The sequence below is a fragment of the Equus quagga genome, chromosome 20, assembly GCF_021613505.1.
Source record: "Equus quagga isolate Etosha38 chromosome 20, UCLA_HA_Equagga_1.0, whole genome shotgun sequence".
NCBI classification, from domain to species: Eukaryota; Metazoa; Chordata; class Mammalia; order Perissodactyla; family Equidae; genus Equus; species Equus quagga.
Window position 1 is genome coordinate 45,090,206 of NC_060286.1, and position 20,520 is coordinate 45,110,725.

At 62.9% G+C, this 20,520-nt stretch overlaps 1 protein-coding gene across 1 annotated transcript in view; it reads left to right on the forward strand.

Annotated features, from left to right (window-relative positions):
- Positions 1–19,879, forward strand: part of PACS2 (phosphofurin acidic cluster sorting protein 2) — a 33,704-nt gene extending 13,825 nt beyond the window's left edge. The window contains exons 9-25 of the mRNA XM_046647187.1: positions 1–156; positions 1,924–2,014; positions 2,353–2,427; positions 3,167–3,309; positions 4,904–5,036; positions 5,351–5,455; positions 5,606–5,712; positions 6,216–6,370; positions 6,947–7,057; positions 7,473–7,581; positions 8,476–8,508; positions 12,390–12,432; positions 13,968–14,010; positions 14,298–14,433; positions 15,347–15,573; positions 15,827–15,940; positions 16,682–19,879. Of these exons, the coding sequence (XP_046503143.1) occupies positions 1–156; positions 1,924–2,014; positions 2,353–2,427; positions 3,167–3,309; positions 4,904–5,036; positions 5,351–5,455; positions 5,606–5,712; positions 6,216–6,370; positions 6,947–7,057; positions 7,473–7,581; positions 8,476–8,508; positions 12,390–12,432; positions 13,968–14,010; positions 14,298–14,433; positions 15,347–15,573; positions 15,827–15,940; positions 16,682–16,800 (1,900 nt within the window). The 3' untranslated portion in view covers positions 16,801–19,879. The remainder of the gene's footprint in view (positions 157–1,923; positions 2,015–2,352; positions 2,428–3,166; positions 3,310–4,903; positions 5,037–5,350; positions 5,456–5,605; positions 5,713–6,215; positions 6,371–6,946; positions 7,058–7,472; positions 7,582–8,475; positions 8,509–12,389; positions 12,433–13,967; positions 14,011–14,297; positions 14,434–15,346; positions 15,574–15,826; positions 15,941–16,681) is intronic.
- Positions 19,880–20,520: the final 641 nt, after the last annotated feature.

A 20,520-nucleotide genomic window follows, 5' to 3' on the forward strand; every position in this document is an offset into this window, starting at 1 on the left:
TCTTGACTCAGAGCAGGACCCTGCAGAGCATGTCCCCGAGGTGGAGGAGGACCTGGACCTTCTGTACGACACTCTGGACATGGAGAACCCCAGTGACAGCGGCCCCGACATGGAGGATGACGACAGCGTCCTCAGCACCCCCAAGCCAAAGCTCAGGTGAGCACACCGCCTGCCAGCCTGGGCGGTTGTGGGGCGTGAGGGAAGCAGGGTCGTGGGGAACAGGCCCCTGGGGTGCGGGCTCCGGGGAGGGGAGGCCTGGAGCCACGTGTCCTGACAGGCAGCCCTCCTGCAGGGTTTGTGGAGGGTGAGGGGCAGTGAAGTGGCAGGACCCAGTTTGCATTCCGGAAAGATCTCTCTGGAGTCTGTTGGAAACATGAAGACAGGGAGACCTGTTGGGAGGCAGTTGGGGTCTTCCCTGCCAGAGGCCGTGGTGTCAGGGATGGGGGCAGGAAGGTGTGTGGAGGCCAGCGCTCCAGGGGCAGGGCAGGTGGGATGTGGGCAGGGCCAGGTCCTCCCAGGGTGCTGCCTGGTCAGGGGAGGCACCCTGTCACAGGACGGGGACCAGCGAGTGCGGGGCCACAGGGCTGGCTCTTCTGTCCCTGGGTGGGGCCAGGGCTGCACTGGAACTGCAGAGGGCGTCCCTGTCACACCAGCGGGAGGAGCGAGCCGGTGCTCCGGGGCGCCTCTCCCCAAGGGGCCTGGCATGCATGGCTGGGTGGTCACAGGGACCCAGAGAGGGCATGGGCAGAGGCTGGGGCCCAGCCTGGGGCAGGAGGGGAGGACACGGCTTGGCACACGGCGTTGGGCCTGGATTCCCAGGAGGCCCAGTCTGTTGTGGGGCACAGCCCACAGGACAGGCTGCGAGGAGGAGGAGAGGTCTGGTCAGAGCCGGGGAGGTTTATGCACTTTTTGTCTGTTTTTACTGTTTTAGCATAAACAAGTGTCACAGAGAGGCACTTAGAGGAAGGGTGCTCGCCCCGCACCCCGTGCCCCCACCCCGTCCCCGCCCAACTGCATGGTGCCATCTGGTGCGTGGGCTCAGGTCAGGGTGTCGGTGCGTCCAGGCTTAGCTTGGTGCTGCAGGGAGAGGCCCTGCTCCCTTCTTGCCCGCCCTCCATCCCTGGAGCCCCACGGTCAAGTCCCCTCAGTCTTTGGACCCCTCTGTCCTCCCCGCCTTCAGCTGGGGAGGGTCTCTGCTTCTGTCCACTCACACACTCACCTCAGTGTCCCCATCTGCAGCTCCGTCATGTTAGCTGCACGTTTGAACTGAGTCCCTGGCCTGCTAGTGCTCACAATTCTCAGGTGAGGCCTGAGCATCTCTGGGCCTTGGTCCTGCCTACCACACACAGCATTCCCACCCTCAGATTTCCACGTCCCCATGTGGCTCTGTCAGCAGACACAGCATGAGTCCTGCCATCAGCTTAGTTTGAAATGTCTTCCAAGTCCCTTTGAATCTGTAAGCCCCGTCCCCTCCCCCGTCTCTCTCTGCTGGGGATGGACATTGGCCTGGTTGGCCTGGGATCGCTTGGGACTTGCTGATGGTGCCCTCGTGGTGCTGTTCAGTGTGTTCCTGTGTTCCTGCAAGCTGGCTGTGGGTCCCAAGGTCTGCCACCTGGACAGTTTGTCACCCTGTGCCCTGGCTGCCCTGGCCAGAGTCAGGTCGTGAGAGGATGGGCTTTCTGGGGTGACGTCTTCTCCAGCTGAGCTCAGAGCCGCTGGAGGAGCTGAGCGGGTCAGCAGCTGTGTGCTGCGGTGTTCTCTCCCAGGCGAGATTCCTGAGGGCCGGCGCTGGTGCAAGGCCTTCCGATGCCACTTCTCTGTACCCTGCCTGCTCTGCCGTCACCCCCTCCAGGCACAGTGGCTGTGCCTTCAGTGTGGGGAGGGTCCCAGAGAGTAATGTCCTTGTCTGTCCCCAACACCCAGGCCGTACTTCGAAGGCCTGTCACACTCCAGCTCGCAGACAGAGATCGGGAGCATCCACAGCGCCCGGAGCCAGAAGGAGCCCCCGAGTCCGGTGAGTGGCTCTCGTGCCCGCAGCCCTGCACTCCCCATGGGGTCCTTGGGCCAGGGCTGGGCCACCCTGATCCCTCTGTCTGTCGGAGTCGCTTGGGGTGTCACTTCCACATTGGTGCTGGACAAACCAAAAGCTCAGTGTGCTTCTGGATTTGTGGTGTGGTCCGAATCCCCTGCCTGATGCCAGATGACTGTGGTGGCGTGGCCCTGAGTCCATGGGCCAGAAAACCTCAGCCAGTCTGCCTGGGCTGCCTCCAAGCCCAGAACCCCCTGCCCAGAGGTGACCCAGCTTTGGTGCCCTCCACTGGACACAGCCTGACTCCCGTCTTATCCACACAGGCTGATGTGCCCGAGAAGACGCGGGCCTTGGGAGGCAAGCAGCCAAGCGACAGCGTCTCTGACACAGTGGCCCATGTAAGTAGGCGCTGGGCCACGTTCACTCATTTGAGCACGGCAGGGTGGGGCTGGACATTCGAGTCATCCTGATCACACCACCCAGTACCCATGCACAGAGTCACGATGAGGGCCTCCTGGATTCCCCCTGTCCCAGGGGCTGGTCAAGACCCCTGGATTCTCCCCGATCCTGGAGGACAGTCAGGACTCCCCTGTGTTCAACCCCACCCCAGGGGGCAGTCAGAATACCCAGATTCTCCCTCATCCTGGGGGATGGTTAAGATGCCTCCGGATTCACCCCCACCCTGGAGGATGGTCAAGACCCCCCCCCCAGATTCACCCCAGCTGTAGGGGGACGGTCAAGATCCCCCTGGGTTTACTCCCACCTTGGAGGACAGTCTGGACCCCCTGGATTCACCCCAGCCCTGGGGGACAGTGGGTGTCCCCTTGTTTCATGGTCAGGCACAGGCCTGGTGAACACCTGGTTGGCTCCTGCTGTTCTTGTTGGGGTTCTCAAGGAAGGTTTCCTGGGCCACAGGGCACATTTTATGGGAGACTTGGTGCTGGTCTCCCCATGGTGGCCAGGACCAGGAGCCCTGTGGTTGGAGGTCAAGGTCAACTTGGCTCCCCAGGGCAGTGTGTGGCGTGTCCACGTGCAGGGAGACGCCAGCCCAGGGACCCCATGGGCATGAGAGTGCGGGCACAGAGGGGGAAGCCCTGGCAGGGAGTATGTGCCCGACGAGCTCCCTTTACCCGTCAGAGTGCGCCCGCCCCGGGGGAGCAGCCTGCGCAGCCGGTGGACAGCCCGGAGGTGGAAACCTCTGCCCTGGATGTGTTCACTGAGAAGCTGCCGCCCAGTGGGCGCATCACCAAGACGGAGTCTCTCGTCATCCCCTCTACCAGGTGACGGCCGCCTGGGGGCCATCAGCCAGGCAGGTGGGAGGGAGGGACCCGTGAGTCAGGGTGTGGGCGCCCCATCAGTGCAGGGCCTGTTCGACCAGATGAGGATCTCTCAGGGCTCCCACTGGAGGTGACACTGGACCCCCACAGCCCATTTGTAGGTGGCCGCTGGCAGGTTTGACGGGGCCGAGGAACGACTGCCTGCTCCCAGGGCAGGGCTGGCTCTTGTGGCCCCGTCATGCATTTTCTTAGACCTGGTAGCATAGCTGGCACCCCTGCGGGCCAGTGCCCATGCTGGGGGCTGTCTGCTCTGGTGCCACCGGCTGCCGGTGTGGGTGCAGTGTGCTCTGCTGGGCCCAGCGCCCAGCGTGGGTGGGCACAGCAGGTCTCAAGGAGTGGTGCTGAGTCCAACACAGGAGCTCTGCCGAGCAGGGCTGGGGTCCCGAGGCGCCTCCTTCCCAGAGTGGGTCACGTTACTGAGTGCCCAGTGTTGAGAGGGGAGGGTCTGAGCTGCAGTGACCTGGGCGGTTTCCTGGTGAAGGTTGGTCCATCAGAGCTTCTTGCGTGGCCTTGCCCCCTTTGCTGTCTTGGCAGACCCAGGCCATCTCAAAGCCCTGCCTGGGACGCCCTCTGGCCCCGGCTCTGCTGCACCTTCCCTGGGCACCTGCCCTTGCTCATCTGCCCTCTGTGCCATTGTGTGTGGTCGTCCCTCCCTGCTAAGGTTGGCCCACCACTGCACTAGGGCCTTGGTTCCCACCCTTGGCTTGCTGGGCTGTGGCCTTCCACAGGGTAGCCTGCCCCAGAGGAACAGCAGAACTGGCGTGGGCACCCTGCCCCTCTCCTGGGGCTGTAGTCCCGTGCAGCTGGCACATGCACGTTGCATCAGGCCTTGCACCCCAGCTTTAAAGCACGGGTGCCAAGTGTGGGCATGGCCTCTGCATCGACCCTTCACCCCACAGCTCAGCCCGTGCTGCCCTCTGCCTGCCCTGCCGCCCAGTGCGAGTCCCTTCAGAGAAGAGAAACAAAGCCCAGCGTTGACCCAGCATTCTGTGTTGAACCCTCAACCCTAGCTTTTCACCAGGCGGGAGCTCCCGCCCTGGCTGCAAGAGCCAGCAGGACAGGCATATCAGCCCCCCGATTCTGTGGGGTCTCGGTTTTGTTCCTGTGATGGTTGGGACTTCTCTGGAAGCAGTGGGTGTGGGTGCTGGCATTCACCTGGGGGGTGCACAGGGACCTGTCAGGGCTGGGAGGGGTCACTCTGAGGGCCAGGGTTCTGGGCACTGGCCTCCTCCTGGCTTGTCCCAGAGTGGGGGTCTCCTGAGGCGACCCTGAGGTCGTCCTCTTGTCCACCTGGCCTGAGAATGAGGAAATGGGGCCATGCATGAGGTCTCATTCAGGGCATGCGGGGCCAGAGTGCAAGCTCAGTCGTGGGCCGCTACTGCCACACTTTCTGGGGTCAGTGGCCTCTATGTGGCTTGTGGCCCTACTGCCCAGCAGGCGACACTGGCCATCCTCAGCTGCCCCCACAACTGAATGGCTCCCTTCCCTGGAGTAGTGAGCATGTGGGCCTGCTCCAGCCTGTCCTGGTCCCCCACAGGTCCGAGGGGAAGCAGGCTGGCCGCCGGGGCCGGAGCACATCCCTGAAGGAGCGGCAGCCAGCACGGCCGCAGAACGAGCGGGCCAACAGCCTGGACAATGAGCGCTGCCCAGACACCCGGAGCCAGCTACAGGTATGGGGGTGAGGTGGATGCCTACCCTGCCAGCAGGGACCATGGCCAGCCCAGGACTGAGCCACTGCTAGGCAGGTCTCGGGTGAGGTCAGCCTGTACCAGTTGGGCTTGTTTGGATGATGCGCCGCCTGTATGCCACCCACCCTAGGCCCGGGCAGCCCCCGCCTCGTGGCTGTAACAGCCTCTGCCCAACACAAAGCCGCGTTCCCCCCACTCCCACGTGCTGCTGGGGCTGTGGGGGGAGTCGCCTGGGCAGGTGAGGGGGTGGGCACGGTGGCCCTCCCATCCGCTGTAGAAGGCCCCTGTGTCTCCAGATCCCCAGGAAGACCGTGTACGACCAGTTAAACCACATCCTCATCTCCGACGACCAGCTCCCTGAGAACATCATTCTCGTTAACACCTCCGACTGGCAGGGGCAGGTGGGGAGCAGCCGGGCTTCCTCCCTGCTGGGTGGAGCGGGGGACACAGGGGCGTCTGGCCAGCCTGCGGTTGTGGATCTCTGTCCACCACAAGGTCGTGGGCGAGGCTGGTGGCAGCGGCTCTGTGCTCACCGCCCCCCTCGCCCCCAGTTCCTTTCGGACGTGCTGCAGCGGCACACGCTCCCCGTGGTGTGCACCTGCTCCGCGGCCGACGTGCAGGCCGCCTTCAGCACCATCGTCTCGCGGATACAGAGATAGTGAGTCCCACGCCTCCCAGCCACTGCGCACCGCTGCCGGGGTATCTGTCAGGGTCCCTGCACCCCAGCCTGGCCCGTGGCTTCGTCCTGGGTGCTCTGGCGGGTTCCAGGCCTTGACCCGCAGGCACTGCTGTCCCATCTTCTCTCCGGATCCTTTCCAGGCGGGCGGGGGTGCAATAGCCCAGGCGTAGTCCCTGCGGCACTGAGGGGCGCTGGCAGAGAAGCAGCCTCTGGTGGCTGCCTGGGTGAGGACCAGACCCCTGGGCTCAGGACTCTGCTGTTGGGGGCCTGGATTTAGGCAACTCCATTAGGTCATGAGCGGCTGCGGCTCCATGTGACCAGAGAGGCCTGAGTTAGGGGTCAGGTGGTGCAGCACTCACCTTGGTCCTGAGCTGTGTGCCTCGGACCCCTGGGGCCTCCCTGGGCTCAGGGAGGGTGTCCTCTCGGCTCGGCGGGGACGGCTCCCTGAGGTGTCTGTCCCCTCCGTCCTGCCGCGGACGCAGCTGCAACTGCAACTCGCAGCCCCCGACGCCTGTGAAGATCGCCGTGGCGGGTGCTCAGCATTACCTCAGCGCCATTCTCCGGCTCTTCGTGGAACAGCTGTCCCACAAGACCCCTGACTGGCTGGGCTACATGCGCTTCCTCGTCATCCCCCTGGGTGAGGCCCCAGCCGCGCCTCCTCGCAGACCCCCTGGGCCTCAGGCTGGGTGGGGGCTTGTGCACGGCGGGGTGCCAGGTCTAACCGTAAGCAGCAGGCTGGTCATCCCAAAGCCACTGTGCTGGTGGGAGCACAGTGCTGGCCGCCCTTTGAAGCGCCCGCACCCGGTGTCCCCTCTCGGGGCACGGGCCCCACAGTCAGTTTTCAGGATGTGGCTTGATGCCAGTTTTGATTTTTGTTGTCAGAAATGCAAAGCAGGAGTCAGTTATCAGTCCTTTAAAGTTATCAAGATCCTATGTTGTTGAATCCTGTTAGTTTTTCTGTTCACACAATTAATTTCATTCCAAACAAACCTGTAAGCTTTCACTTGCTGGAAAGTGACCTGTCTTAGAGAAGACCTCTCCCCCAGCGTGAGACCCGCTGGCGTCTGAGTGCCCTCTGTGGTCAGCAGGACAGCCATGGCCCCTGTCTGCCCAGGTGGTGGCAGAGCTGCCATGATTGGGCCGTGGAGCTGGGTGATCAGGGAGGCACGCTGTGGGTGGTCTGTGCGCCCTGACGCCTGCCCCATGCCCACAGGCTCCCACCCCGTGGCCAGATACCTGGGTTCCGTCGACTACCGCTACAACAACTTTTTCCAGGACCTGGCCTGGAGAGATCTGTTCAACAAGCTGGAGGCCCAGAGCGCCGGTGAGGCCCGGGGTGCGTGGCTGGGGGGCTGCCCTCACATCCACGCTGCCATGCCTCCGTTAGAGGGAGAGTCATTGTCTTCTGGACAAGCCCCCCATGCCTGCCTCCGTCTCCGGCCCAGCCGTGCCTGGTGCCTGGGGGTCAGCAGACAGGGCGGCAGAGCCTCTGCCCAGACACTTCCCTCTGCCTGCTGCAAGCCACAGGGCTCGCTGGTGACGAGGCTGGGCTGGGAGGGGTGGGCCCGGCCCTGGGGAAGGGCTCTTCAGGGTTTAAAGAAGCCTTGCTGCCTTCGCCCAGGACCCCATGAGGGTGGAGGGCGAGGGCCCTCGGCTGCCCCAGCTCCTGGACTTGGAGCTGGCAGCCTCGGGGGGCAGCAGTGGAGCAGGGCCAAGCACAGCGCCACCTCTTCGTGCAGTGCAGGACACGCCGGACATCGTGTCGAGAATCACGCAGTACATCTCAGGTGCCAACTGCGCCCACCAGCTGCCCATTGCAGAGGCCATGCTGACCTACAAGCAGAAGAGGTACCTCGTGGGCCCTGGGCCTGGGTGGGGTATGGGGAGGCGAGAAAGCACCCTGCTCCGTGCTGCAGACGCAGGCCACCCGTGGCCACTGTCCCCACGTGGGCCTCCATGCCATGGCGGGTTTCACCCGGCGCCTGCAGCCCAGCTCCTCTGGGGCACGCTGGGGGCTCCATGGGATGGTGTGGGCAAGCCTGGGGGCCGCAGGATGGGACCCAAGCTGGGCAGCCCCTGGTCCTCCTCAACAAAGGACCCTTCACTGACCCCAAGTCAGAATTAGAATGAGAGTCATCTTTTCGCTCTATTTTTGGATGTGTTGGAATTTCCTGTAATAAAAGTCAAAAGCACAGTGGTCAGGGTGCCCAGCCCCTAGCAGGGACCTGCTCCCTGGAACCCAGGCTCACGCTCTTTCCACAGCCTGGGCTTCCTGGCGGGGAACACATCCTCACCCTGGCCAGAGCAGGATGGCGGTTAGCCGTGGGCCGGGGCCAAGCTCAGGGGAGGTCCGGCTGCCTGGCCTGGGGTGGGGGAAGCTGGGGCCCCTTCTTGGCCAGGGCTTGGGTGCAGTGGCTGCTCTGGGGAGTGCTGTGTAGGCAAAGGGCCAGCCAGTGCAGGGGAGTGAGGCAGCAGGGCAGGCACGGCTGGCCACGGCCCAGCAGAGGGGGCATCACATCTGCTCCCATCTCAGGGACGCCGGGTCTCCTCAGGCAGGAGGATGAGGAGTAAGTCAGCATGCATGGCCGTGAGAAGCCAGCTCATGGCCCGGGTCTTCCACGCAGCAGGGGCGTGCCGTCCCTGCGCTGGCACCTCTGCTGCGGAGCTGTGCCTGGGGCACGTCGCTACTCCAAGCGTGTGATAACGTGTCTGTGTTTTCTCTTTTGGCGGCTTTCTGAAAAGGAAAAAGAACTTTCATTTTGACTTTACCCTCAGGTACCGCTGTCTCTGGGTCTGTGCCCCCTTCTGTCCTTGGGCTGGTCTTTAGGGCTGTTTAGCAGTGTCAGCAGGTGGGGATGTGTCCCCGAAGGGCCACCACCCCCAGATTCACTGTCCCTACTACCCGCTTCCCGGTGGGAGTCAGGAGAGCAGCAGCCGCCCGGCTGGCCCGAGCCAGGCCAGCGCTTGGGCCCCACCTGGGTTTGACGACCACAGAGTCCTGCAGCCTGGAGCTCAGGCCCGGCAGGCTCTCCTCTGTCTGTGTGAGGCCAGAGTTTTGGTTTAAGAAGTGGCCGAGTTCAGTCTCTCCGTGAGTGTCTGTGTTTCTGAAGCCACGGGTGGCGCTTTCTCTTAAAGTAGAAGCAGGTGCCTGGGATCACGCCGCAAGCACCCACCACTGACCGCTGACCGCTGACGACGCCACACCCTCCGTGTGCGGGCTTTGCTCCTGGCATGTCGTGTTTATTAACCCAGTTCACGTGCCAGCAGCCCTTGGAGAACGGCATTAATGCTGAGTCTACGTGTGGGACATAGGGTGACAGAGGATGGGGAGCTTGCCTCAGGGTGATGCAGCGGTCAGCAGCCTGCTGGAGCCCACAACACCGGGAGCCCGGCTCCCGCCCCCCACCCCCAACCACGGGGCAGCAGAGAGGCACAGAGGGTTCTCCCAGATGCGTTTGGTGGCTCATCTGGATAGTGCCCAGACCGCTGAGACCCCCACATGCAGGTGAAGCCTTTTCACTGAAGTGGCTCTTCCCTCTGAAAACCTGTGTGTAGAGAGCTAAAGCCGGCCACCCCCCAAGCCAGCCTTTCCCGGGGGGTCACCCCTTCCTGCCCTGTGTTCTGCCCTGGTGTCTTCCTCGGGGCGCTGCTCTGCCCTGGTGTTGGGTTGTTTACTCTGCTGGGAAGGAAAGGCCCCCAGGGCAGGGTCATTAGGTCCCAGCAGCCTCCTTGCTGGGCCCTGGGACAGACCAGGAGAAGGGTCTGAGTCCCTAGGGCTGTCCTGCTAAACAAGCCTCAGCGAGCTAGAGAAAGACCAGCTGCGCTGCGCCTGCTGACCCCGAGCCGGCCTCCGGGCCCATGGCTGCTCCCGTCCGTCCGTTGTGGCTCCTGGAGCCCACAGCATGCTTCGCTGCTTGGCCGCAGCTTCTCGTCTCCCACTGCCAGCCCATCTGAGCAGTGAACCAGGGCTTCAGGAACCCCTGTGCCTCCTGCCCCTGTCCCTGTGTGACAAAGGTGACACCGGCGCCTAGGGTAGGGGCTCTGAGGCCCTGGCCGGAGCCTCGTGAAGGCCCAGCTTGTTGGCCCCCGTTGGAGCCCAGGCCAGGAGGTCAGCAGGTCAGCCTCTGCCTGCTGTGACAGAGGACACCGTTCCATCTACCTGGAGAGCTCAAGAGACCCAGGAGAGCGTGGGCAGTGCGCTTGGCCCTCTTGGCCCCCGCCCTCTCCTGGCCCCTCTGCAGCCTGGGCCCTCTGTGAGAGCATCTACAGGGAGGGTCCTGTCTATACCTAGCGCCTGGCCTGAGGTCAGACCCTGCCCTTGGTCCCTGCCCACCTGCTAGGGGCAGCCCCAGCAGCTCCCCCAGGCGGCTGTGAGAGGGACGCTCAGTGCCCCAGGTCCTGGCCGTGGGGTCACGCCCCGCAGCGTCCGCGGCCTGTTGTTCAGCTGAGGCATCCTTACACCTGCCTCCACGCGCACCCTCGGAGCCAGATCCGGAGCCTCGCCCCAAGCTGCGGGCTGAGCTTTAGTTCTGACACTGCCCCTGCCAAGAACATGTGTGTGCCCCTCTGCCTCAAGGTTTGGGTGGAGGGTCTCAGTGGCAAGCCGGTGTCACCCCTGTCGTGCCGGGTGTGTGTCCACTGCTGGTGTTGTCTGCATGGCCCAGAGGTGCAGCTTGGCTTCGAGAGTCCCAGCAGCATCCTTGTGTTGTGGCGTCTCCGAGTCTTGGCTCTCGTCTGCCCTCTTGCGTGCCGCTCATGGGGAGGGTCATGGGGCAGTGGCTTGCTGAGGGCGGGTGGCCCTGTGGGCCGGGGACCCCATGAGGACCACCTGCTTTGTGCCACCTCGCATGCAGAAGCAGGTGGGCACAGGATTCGGTTGCTTTATTATTTGAAATGGAAAAAAGGGAAAGTTTTCTCTTTCAACATGGCTCCCCTGGGAAAGGAGAGAAAGTCTGGGAGTTTGGTCGTATTCAGTGGGACAGACTGAATCCGTAGGTTCTTTCATCCAGAGATGGTTTCTGGTCTTGTGCAGAGGTGGGATGGGCAGAGACCACGGGTCCCCATGTCCAGTGGCACTCGGGACAGACGAGTTCTGCCAGCCACTGTCTCCTCACGTAGGTGCCGTGGCGCAGGGCAGCACCTCCTGCCGGGGCCACCTCAGGCAGCTACGCACTGCGTTCTGTGTTGCCCCCTGGGTGAAGGTGTTTGTCCAGGTGACGGGCACACTTTGTGGGGAGCGTGGGCAGCATGCAGGCTTCCATCCAAGGAGCAAAGTGGGGAGGGCCTGCAGGCCCTGGGCAGATGGGGCAGCAGGCTGGGAGCTGTGCTTGGATGGCAGCTGAGCTGGGCCTGCGGCGCCCTTCCGCAGGCCTGCTCGCTGCAGGGGCTTCTCCTCAAATGACCCTGTGCCTGGTGCCACCCCTCAGCAGCCACTCCTTGCACCGTGTGTGTGTGCAGAGCTGTCTGCAGGACAGTCGTTCTCTGACATTAGGCTCTGCAGCTAGGGGAAATGGGACAGAAGACATGGAGCTGGGAGAATGGTCCAGAGAGCGTGGCCCTTGGCCAGGTGGACACCACCAGCCAGGGAAACAGGAGTGAGGAGGCACCTAGCTCCCCTGAGGCCAAGGAGGGACAGAAGACCCAGGACCGGCCCTGCCCTGCGGCCCTTCCCAAAGGCTGGGAAGGAGATGCTCTTTCAGTGGCTGATGGAGCCTGCAAGGAGAGCCCCTGGGCTACAACCCAGGTCGAGCTGGGGACAGTCAGCAGTCAGCCTGCTGCAGAGACGAGCTGCAGGAACCGCCAAGCCTAGGCCGTGTGCCTCGGCAGAGGAAGACAAACAGGGGTTTGTGTCCCCTCAGCTCCTGTCCATGGCCCCCAGTGAGAGCCCTCGCACACTCAATGCCTTCACCAAGGATGCGTTGGGACTGGCAATTCCAGGGAGGCCACAGTTCTGCAGACGTTGTGCAGAGCAAGGTCCAGATGAAATGTCCACTACTCGCCATGCCACGGTTGGCTGACTGCAGCAGCACGGCCCGGAGGCCTGCATCTCACCTCAGGCTGCTCTGGGGCATCATTCTGTTAGAACATGGTGTCTGTGCCCCATCACCAAGGCCACAGGCCTGGAGACAGCCCCCTGCCTCGCCTCTCTAGTTGGCATTGACTTTACCTAGACTGGGAGAAAACCTCCACGCCCTGGCTTTGGGGCGGTCACTTGCTGGAGGCAGACTAGACTTCCCGGGAAGGCCCAGGGGCACACGCGGCAGCCCCTCCCTCGGGAATGAGCTGGCTTACAGGGCCACCAGAAAGGCCATTGGGACTTGGAGGCGCCTGAGCGCTGGGCACCTGGAATGGAGAAGCAGAGTCCTCCGCGTGGCCGCGCCGCCTGCCCTTCCTCTCCGAGCTGACCCTGCAGGCCTCATGCTCCCCACTGGTCGCTCGACCTCAGGCTCACAGAGATGTGTTTGCCCTTCTGGTCATGGTCCCACTGGAAGGGGTCCAGGGTCCGGAGGCCCAGGCCAGGGCACATGCGGGGATGGTGTGGGCATGGCCTGGGGCGGGCAGGGCCCCCTGGGCAGGGCTGGGAGGCCAGGGGAGAGTGAGCCCTCGGGCAGGCGCTGTCCCCTGAAGGGAGCGTAACTGTCTGTGCTTGTCCTCAGCCCTGACGAGGAGTCCTCTCAGAAGTTCATTCCCTTCGTGGGGGTGAGTACCTCTTTGGGGGTCGGCCTTCCTGAAAGTCTTCTCGCCTTCGCCTGGCTTCACCTGCTCGGGAGACTGTTAACCCACCCAGACGTCTGTTAGAATCAGTCTGTGTTTGCATTAACTGGATATATTCCAGAACCTTCCTCACCAGTTTGAGCTGAGGACTTGCCTCTAAATCTCTCCCATCTTAAAGCTCATTGTTTTTTCTTGTGTTGAGTGGAGGCGTGGCCCAGGGGATGTCGGTGTCCCCAGCCCTGCTTGGGGGCTGACACGTGGAAGCAGACTGCCCCCCTGGGTGTGAGTCCCATTCTTAGCACCGTGCTGGGCATCGGTCATGTCAGACTCAGCTCTGCAGGCAGGCAGCCAGGGCGCGGGCCTCAGGACAGGTCCCACCCGGGGTAGACAGAGGTGCCTCTGTCGCTTAGGAGCCACAGGACAGGAAGGGGTGCTTGCTGTGCCAGCCAGCTCTGCTGGGATTTGGCCTGTACATTGGAAGTCTCCATCTTCCCCCACTGGCAGGATTAAGGGCTGCCCTGTACTAGCCGGGCTGCTGTCCCTCTTCCTCCTGCCCTTTCACAGCCTGTTATCTCAGTGCGTGGCCTCCAGCCAGGCATCTGCTGCGAGAGCCATGGGCAGCCTGGCTGATGGGGCCACTGGGCAGAGCAGGGCCTCAGTTTACCCCACACAGGGGTCCGGAGTGGCTGCTGGCTTTCCTGGGAGGGAATTAGTCCAGAGCAGCCTGTCCCGTGGAACCTTCTGTAGTGATGGGAGGGCCTGTGCTGCTGGATATGCAGCCACAAGGCCCCTGTGGACACTTGACATGCCACCGTTTGACCGAGGCATGAGTAGCCGTTGTAATTCACTTTAACTTTTCATAGCTCCCCCACTGGTCAGTCAGGTCTAGGACCCCCGTCAGCCCACATGGGGTCTGGAGCAGCACCTGCCTGAGCCACATGCCTGGTGCAGGCCCCTGGTGGCCTCTGGCCCTCGCTGGGCAGGGCTCTCTCCACCAGTGCCCTGATCTCGCCCATGTCCAGGCTTGGCCAGTCACATAGGCTCATAGTTTGCTGAAGGCCAGAGTGTGGGACCCGAGAGGCTCAGCCACTGGGACAGGGCGTCCTTCCTGCTGGAGGCCATGTGCGTCCTGAGTACTAGCTGCAGCTCGGGGCCAGGCCAGGGGCTGGCTGGCAGCCGTGGACCCTGTGGGGCTTGTGCCTCCCTCCCGGGAGTGCAGGAAGCCACAAAGCTGCAACTCAACTGAGTCTCCCAAACACGCCCCCTGAAGGGGCAGGGCCCCTCACTGCGGGCTCTGCCATGGCTGACCCCCTGGGCGTTGGCCACCCTGAGCTTGTCTCTGCCCCACGACAGGAAGGGCTGGGACCCAGCTCTGTCCGGGGAGCTCCTATGGGAGGGGGTGTGGCAGCCGGGCAGCAGCAGGAAGACAGGGCCTTGCCCAGATCTGGAGCCCCAGCGCACAGGGTGGTGGGGCTGCTGACACCCCAGCTGCTGCCAGCCAGCCTCCTGTTGCCTTCTAGGTGGTGAAGGTCGGAATAGTGGAACCATCCTCGGCCACATCAGGTAATCCCATCCGCTCTGGGCTGGGATGCAGGGAGGGCAGGGGCAGCCCCCAGCATGCTAGCCTTTGTGGGGCCTGAGAGCAGAGCCATATCCTTTGGGGGAGGGATGCCCCGTGCCCCAGAGTCCCTGCCTCACTGCAGTGTTTCTGCTCACGGGGTTGGGGCGCATCCGCTCCTGCACAGCCCGCAGGCTGCCCACCCTCCCCTGCGTCCTGGTCCGGAGGGCCTGGGCAGCTCTCGGGCAGAGCAGCCGGGGAGCTCAGTGCTGCCCCTGCCTCCTTCCCAAAGGCGACTCGGATGACGCTGCCCCCTCGGGCTCCAGCGTCCTCTCGTCCACCCCGCCGTCCACGTCTCCTGCGGCCAAGGAGGCCTCGCCCACCCCGCCCTCCTCCCCGTCAGTGAGCGGGGGCCTGTCCTCCCCCAGGTAAGCACGGCCATGTGGGGTGGCCTCCTGCTTTACTGTCCAGGCGCCCCACCCCAACTCCCTAGACGTGCTCTCCCCCTGGCTGGTGTCCTTCCCTGCAGTGCAGCGGGAGGTCAAGTTAGAGAACAATGGATGTTACTCATGGTCACTGGCCACATCTCTAGGGTGCCGGGAAGCTGAGGGACTGGCCAGAGAGTGTACTCACAGTGGCCTTGGGGAGGACGTGGTGTTGACCACAGCACCGAGAAGACGTGGGCCACTCGGACCAGTACGCCTTGTAGGAGGGTGGGGGCAGAAGAGTGGGGGACAGCCAGGTCCTGGCCTGATGTCTCCCCAGTGTCCTAGGGACGGAAACCACAGAGTCAGCAGTGGGTGTACTTTGCACACAGATAGGAGTTTGGAAACTGAGACGTGGGTAGGGGTGTAGAAGACAATGGTAGGTGGTCAGCAGCCCCTCTCGGCCGCTCTTGTGTACAGAAGTCACCCGAAAACACTGCTGTAGGGGGCTGGGGGAGTCAGTGCATCCCTACAGGCCATGTCCCTGGGCTGCCCCAACTGGGCTGCCCCAACTCCCACAGACTGCACCTCTGACAAGGCTGCTTTACCTGGGCCCTCTAGACTCAGAGGGGCAGCTTGGGAGAGCAGGAGGGCAACAAGCCCGGACACTCCTTGTGACCCCAGCATTGCGACCACACCAGGGCCACAGGCACAGACTGGGCTATCCCAGGAGACCAGGGACGGCCCCACAGTGGGCTCCTGGCCCTGGGCTCCCCTCTGCTGGCCAGCCGCTGTAGGTAGTCCCCCGAAGTCAGGCAGCACAGGCACCAGCTGGCACCTCCTTGCCTGTGTCAGCCACAGGGATACCACCGTCACCAACCGGGACAGAGGGGTGAGCCTCCCTCTGCTTTCACAGCCAGGGCGTTGGCGCTGAGCTGATGGGGCTGCAGGTGGATTACTGGACGGCAGCCCCGCCCGCAGACAGGAAGAGAGATGCGGAGAAGAAGGACCTGCCCGCTGCCAAAAACACGCTCAAGTGCACCTTCCGGTCTCTCCAGGTCAGCAGGCTGCCCAGCAGTGGCGAGGCCGTGGCCACGCCCACCATGTCCATGACGGTGGTCACCAAGGAGAAGAACAAGAAGGGTGAGGTGGGGGTGGTGGGCTGATTGTCGGGATGATCAAGGGATGGCCATGCAGACCCCGAGGGCCCTGTGAGTCTGGGGGCCACTTCTGACCAGAGCCCCGAGAAGAGGCCACCTGGGCGGGCGGGAGGGCAGGTGGCCTCGGTCACAGCGGAAAGTGGTGAGCAGGGGTCCAAGGGCTGAGCCTGGTAGCCCGTCTACTCCCTGGGCCCTGAGGAGCATTGGGAGGACAGCATGGCCCCTTTTTCTCCTAGTGATGTTTTTGCCCAAGAAAGCCAAGGACAAGGACGTGGAGTCCAAAAGCCAGTGCATCGAGGGCATCAGCCGCCTGATCTGCACGGCCAAGCACCAGCAGAACATGCTGCGGGGTGAGCATGGGGGGGCAGGTGAGCGGGCAGGGGGGTGGCCCTCCCAGGACTCATGGGAGGTCACTGGTCCAGGTGTCCTTCCCTCAGCAGGGAGCCCTCAGAGAGTAAGGTCCCGTCGGTTCTCCTGAAAATATGCAAGTAAACCAGAGCAAAGTTGGGCCACCTTTTTGAATTCCCCGCAGGATATGCTTTTGTTTTGCTATGAAACACTTATTATGTAATTCTAGCTTGGAATACATCTGGGGAAGGCACTGTGTGCACGTTAACAGCTTTTCAAATTCCAGCCAATAGTTTCTTAATCCTTTCTGCTTTTTTAAAATATTGATTGATCTCAGACTTTTTATACAAGGTATTCTGCAACCAATTGATTCAGAATACGGAGCTCTCGAGGTTTTTCTCTTCCCGTGAGCTCGAGTCTGACGACCAGAGTGGTCAACAACCTCCCAGGCTCCCTTCCTTGATCTTCTGGTTTAAGCAGAGGGTGTTGTAAACCCGCTTTGCAGACCCATGCTGGGGCGGAGGGGGATGTGGACAAGCAGCTCCCCTACCGTCAGGGAGAGGCTGGCCCCAGCAGGTGGCTCGGAGCCAGGGGAGGGCAGGCAGCAGGAAGGACTGGCCAGCACATCAGTGTTGGGGGTCCCTCAGGGTGTGAGGCCCCTCCAGCCTTGTCCTGTGCCGGGAGGAGGGATGGCGTGCTCACTGGCCTGGTGGGCAGGTGGTCAGGTGCTCTTGTCCCCACAGTCCTCATCGACGGCGTGGAGTGGAACGATGTCAAGTTCTTCCAGCTGGCGGCCCAGTGGTCCTCTCATGTCAAGCACTTCCCCATCTGCATCTTCGGACACTCCAAGTCCACCTTCTAGCCCCGCCCACCGTGGGCCGCCAGCTCCCCACCCTGGAGTTGGGAGGGCCCAGCTGCTTTTCTGTTAACATTTCAGTTTACTACAGAGACAGACCCTTAAAAACACAAAGAGAAACAGTCTTAAGTATGGATGTGCTCACAACCTGGAAACTAATGGGGTAGCTCCCCACTGGGAGCCCATAACTGCTCTGCTTATTAACCAGAATGTTCTGACAGGGGTGGGAGGTCAGGCGGACGGTGTTGAGCTTGAGAATCATGAAAGGTGTGTTTTGGCCTCAGGACGGCCTGAGTGCCCCTCAAGAAGCGTTCTTGCTGTCTCGTCCTGTCCTTGAAAGCCTGGACTCTGCTTCCTTGGGGAGCCTGGGTCAGGCAGGCGGCCGCACAGACCCCCAGGCTGCCCAGGCACAGAGCTGAGTGACCAGAGGCTGAAGGCTGTCTTCCTGTTGGGGGCATCCTGAGCAGAACACAGAGGCAGGTCAGCCCAGCCCTGGGCTGCAGCTGCCAACCCGCGGAAACACCCCAGCACCGCCCACTCGTGGTTCCTAATAAGCCCCGGCCTCTGGGGCAGCAGAGGTTTTATAGTAGTGGATATTTTTAATGCTTTTAAATACATGTTACAATGTAGCTGCCGAATAGACTGCTCTTCTGAAGTCCCAGCAGCCCTCAGGGCTGCGGGAGAGCCAGCCAGCGCTGCCCACATCCCAGCCCCAAACCTGCCTGCCCCCACGGCGTGCTCCTTGGGCTGTTCTTGAGACACTGCTATGCTTCTGCAAGTTGTCCCTGCCTCAAACTAGGCAAGCACAGCGGCCTCTGCAGCAGGCCCCGGCCCAGTCAGCCTCCTCCTGCTGCCCCCTTCGGCCCCACCTGCTGGCTGGGAGGACATCTGGGCCAGGCGACCAGATGTGTGTGTGTCACCTTTAGCACTAAAGTGGCCAGTGAATTCTCAGGTGAGGTGGCCTGGCCTCTAGCCAAGCTCCTCAAAGCGAGGTTCTGGGTTTGGGTCCCATCCTGGGTGGCAGCCTGGCCCTCTGCCTTCCCATGCAGCCTGCTCGCCAGTCCTGCTGTTCCCCGCCACACCCCTGCACCCTGGGTCTTCACAGGGAGAGCCCACCAGCTTCCGCTGCTTGGCAGCTGTGGACCCTGGCAGCCCTCGCAGGGGGCAGCTTCCTAAGGCTGAGAGCCACACAGGCTGTGCTCAGCAAACAGTGCCAAAGGCAGGACGGGCTGCAGGCCGTCCCCACTCTTCCCTACGACAGCCCTCACCAAAGGCCTGCGGCACAGAGGGCTCCCACCCTCCGGGGTGTGCAAGCTGGCCCGTTGTTCTCGCCTGTTTTCTTCTACCTGTTTACCTCCTCGCCCAGGCGGCTGTCCAGGGTCTGAGTGTTCATGGCTGAGGGTCCTGGGGCTACCTGGTGGACAGGACTTGGGTGTCCACGCCTCGGAATGCTGCGCAGGGGCCACCTCCCCACAAGAGCCCCTCCCCGCTGAGATACACCTCCTCTGACGGCTCCCGGGGCCAGGGACCAAGGCGAAGCCCTGGCTTGGGGCCCTGCCCCTCCCCAGGAAGGACCTGTGGTGAGGGTGCAGGCCCGAACTGACACCCCTCAGGCAGCCAGTGCAGCATCCACCTGCGGCTCCACCCAGAAGCCAGCCTTGGGACCAGACCATCCCCACCTTCCTCCCACTGGGCCTCAGGGCCATGGTCACTGCTCCTCAAGTTTCCTTTCCAAGGGTCATACTCAACAGGAAAGAGGTGCAGGCAAAGCATCCTTGGCTCAGCTTTCTGGCTGCAAGAGCTGGTTTAGAGGAAGGGCCAAGGGGGCTGTCCTGTGTACCCCGGCTGTGGGTGGCTCCTTTCCTGGGGCTGTCCCCCCCCACCCCATGACCACTTCTATGGCTGTGTCCTTGTATGCGCTTCCCCCCTCTGGCCCTGAGTCCCTTGCCAAGTGCCACAGGGCCCACTCACCACACCGTCCCTAAGCCTAGCAACAACCCACTTGCAGACCTGGGCTGTGCATAGCTCTGTGCCTCAGTCTCCCCCTTGGCTAACTGCGGATGGTCACACCTCCCTTGCCTACCTCGTGGAGCTGTTCTGAGGGTGCACACATAAAAGCACTTTGTCTCTCAAAGGTGGATGACCCAGAAGCTGAAGCCGTCCACAGCTGAGCCGTGCACCATGAGCTGAGTGGGGGACACTGTGGGGCATGTGGGGGGGCGTGGGCCCCATATGACAGGAGCTGCCCCCTGGGAGCAGGGGTACTTGGCCTATTGGGTGACCAGAAGTACTAGGACTCAAAGATTAAGCCCCCCTCCATCACCATCAGGCCAGGCCAGGCTCCTCAAGGGCCTGGCTGCCACTGTCCAGCATGCTGTGGGCAGGCTCCACCCTTGGCCTGTAGCCTGGCCCACTGCTTTCTCCCTCCAACCATCTTGGGTCCCCTGGGTCACCATCTCCTCAGGGCGTGCAGGCTAGTGTCCTGAGTCAGTGTCATGACTGACCGCAGCTCAGGAGGAGGGCCCCTGGGCGCAGAGCCAAGGGTGTCTGTGCAGAGGCTGAAGGAATCAGAGTGGCCAAGGGCAGCTTTGCTGTACTGTCCTCACTCCCAGACAGAAAGACCTGACTGCTCTCTCTGGTCTGGGCTTTGGGAACAAATTCCTCATGACAAGACAGAGGAGAGCCGCTTGCTGCCGAGGGCCGGCCACCTGACCTACACCTAGTCCCTGACTCCCCTCCCCAAGCCGGTCCTGTCCGCGAGGTGGGGAGGATGTGCCCCCGGCAGGGGCCTTTAGGAGCCTGGGGGCTGGGCTTGGTGGCACCCCCGGGGTCTGCCCCTGCAGGCCACAGGGTGCCACTGCGTTCCTGCAGACCGCCATCCAGTTCACTGCGCCTTGTTTGGTTTCTAGGATGTACGTGTTGCTAGTTTTTTTCTTCTTTTTTTTTTTAATGGAAAACAGGATTAATGTAAATAACCTTTTTGGGGAACAGATTCTAATCTGTCACGTATGTGACCACGTGGACTATTTTAAGGTGCTGATGCGACACTAATAAACCTGGGGAGCACTCCCCCAGGCCTCCCTCGCTTGCTGTGTGGTTCCTCGCGGCGGCCGCGGCTCCCTCCCTGACCCGCCGTCCGCCGGGCGCCGGCTCTGCCCCGTGCCCGCGCTGCAGGCACCCGAGCCCTCGGGAAGCCGGGTGGGCGGGGCTCGGGCGGCCGTGGGGGCGAGGCGCCGAGGAGCCCAAGCGCCGGTCTGCGCCGCGGAGGCCCACCGGAGGTAGGTTGTGGGGCGTGGCCCGGCGGGGCGAGGCCTTGAGTGGCGCCCGCACGGCCAGGCCGGCAGACACCTCGGGTGCTCTCTGCCGGCCGGAAGCCAAAGCGCAGGCGCGGGGCGGCCGGAAGCGGAAGCGGCGAGGCGGGGGCGTGCCGGAGCGGAAGTTCCCAGGGCTCGGCTCCGCCCCCTCGGGCCTTCCAGAACCGGTGTGGGCGCCACCCTGAGTCTGGTCTTTCCACGGCAGAGGCTCGCCCCTGTCCGGCCTCCGGACCCCAGTGTACCCCGCACCTACCCCACAGTACCCCAGTATATCCCGACCCTCCCCCAGAGTAGCCCAGGGTCCCCACCCCACCCCCACAGTACCCCAGTGTACCCCTTCCCTCCCCCGCACTTCCCCAGTGTACCCCACCCCACCCCCACAGTACCCCAGTGTACCCTGCCCCTCACCCAC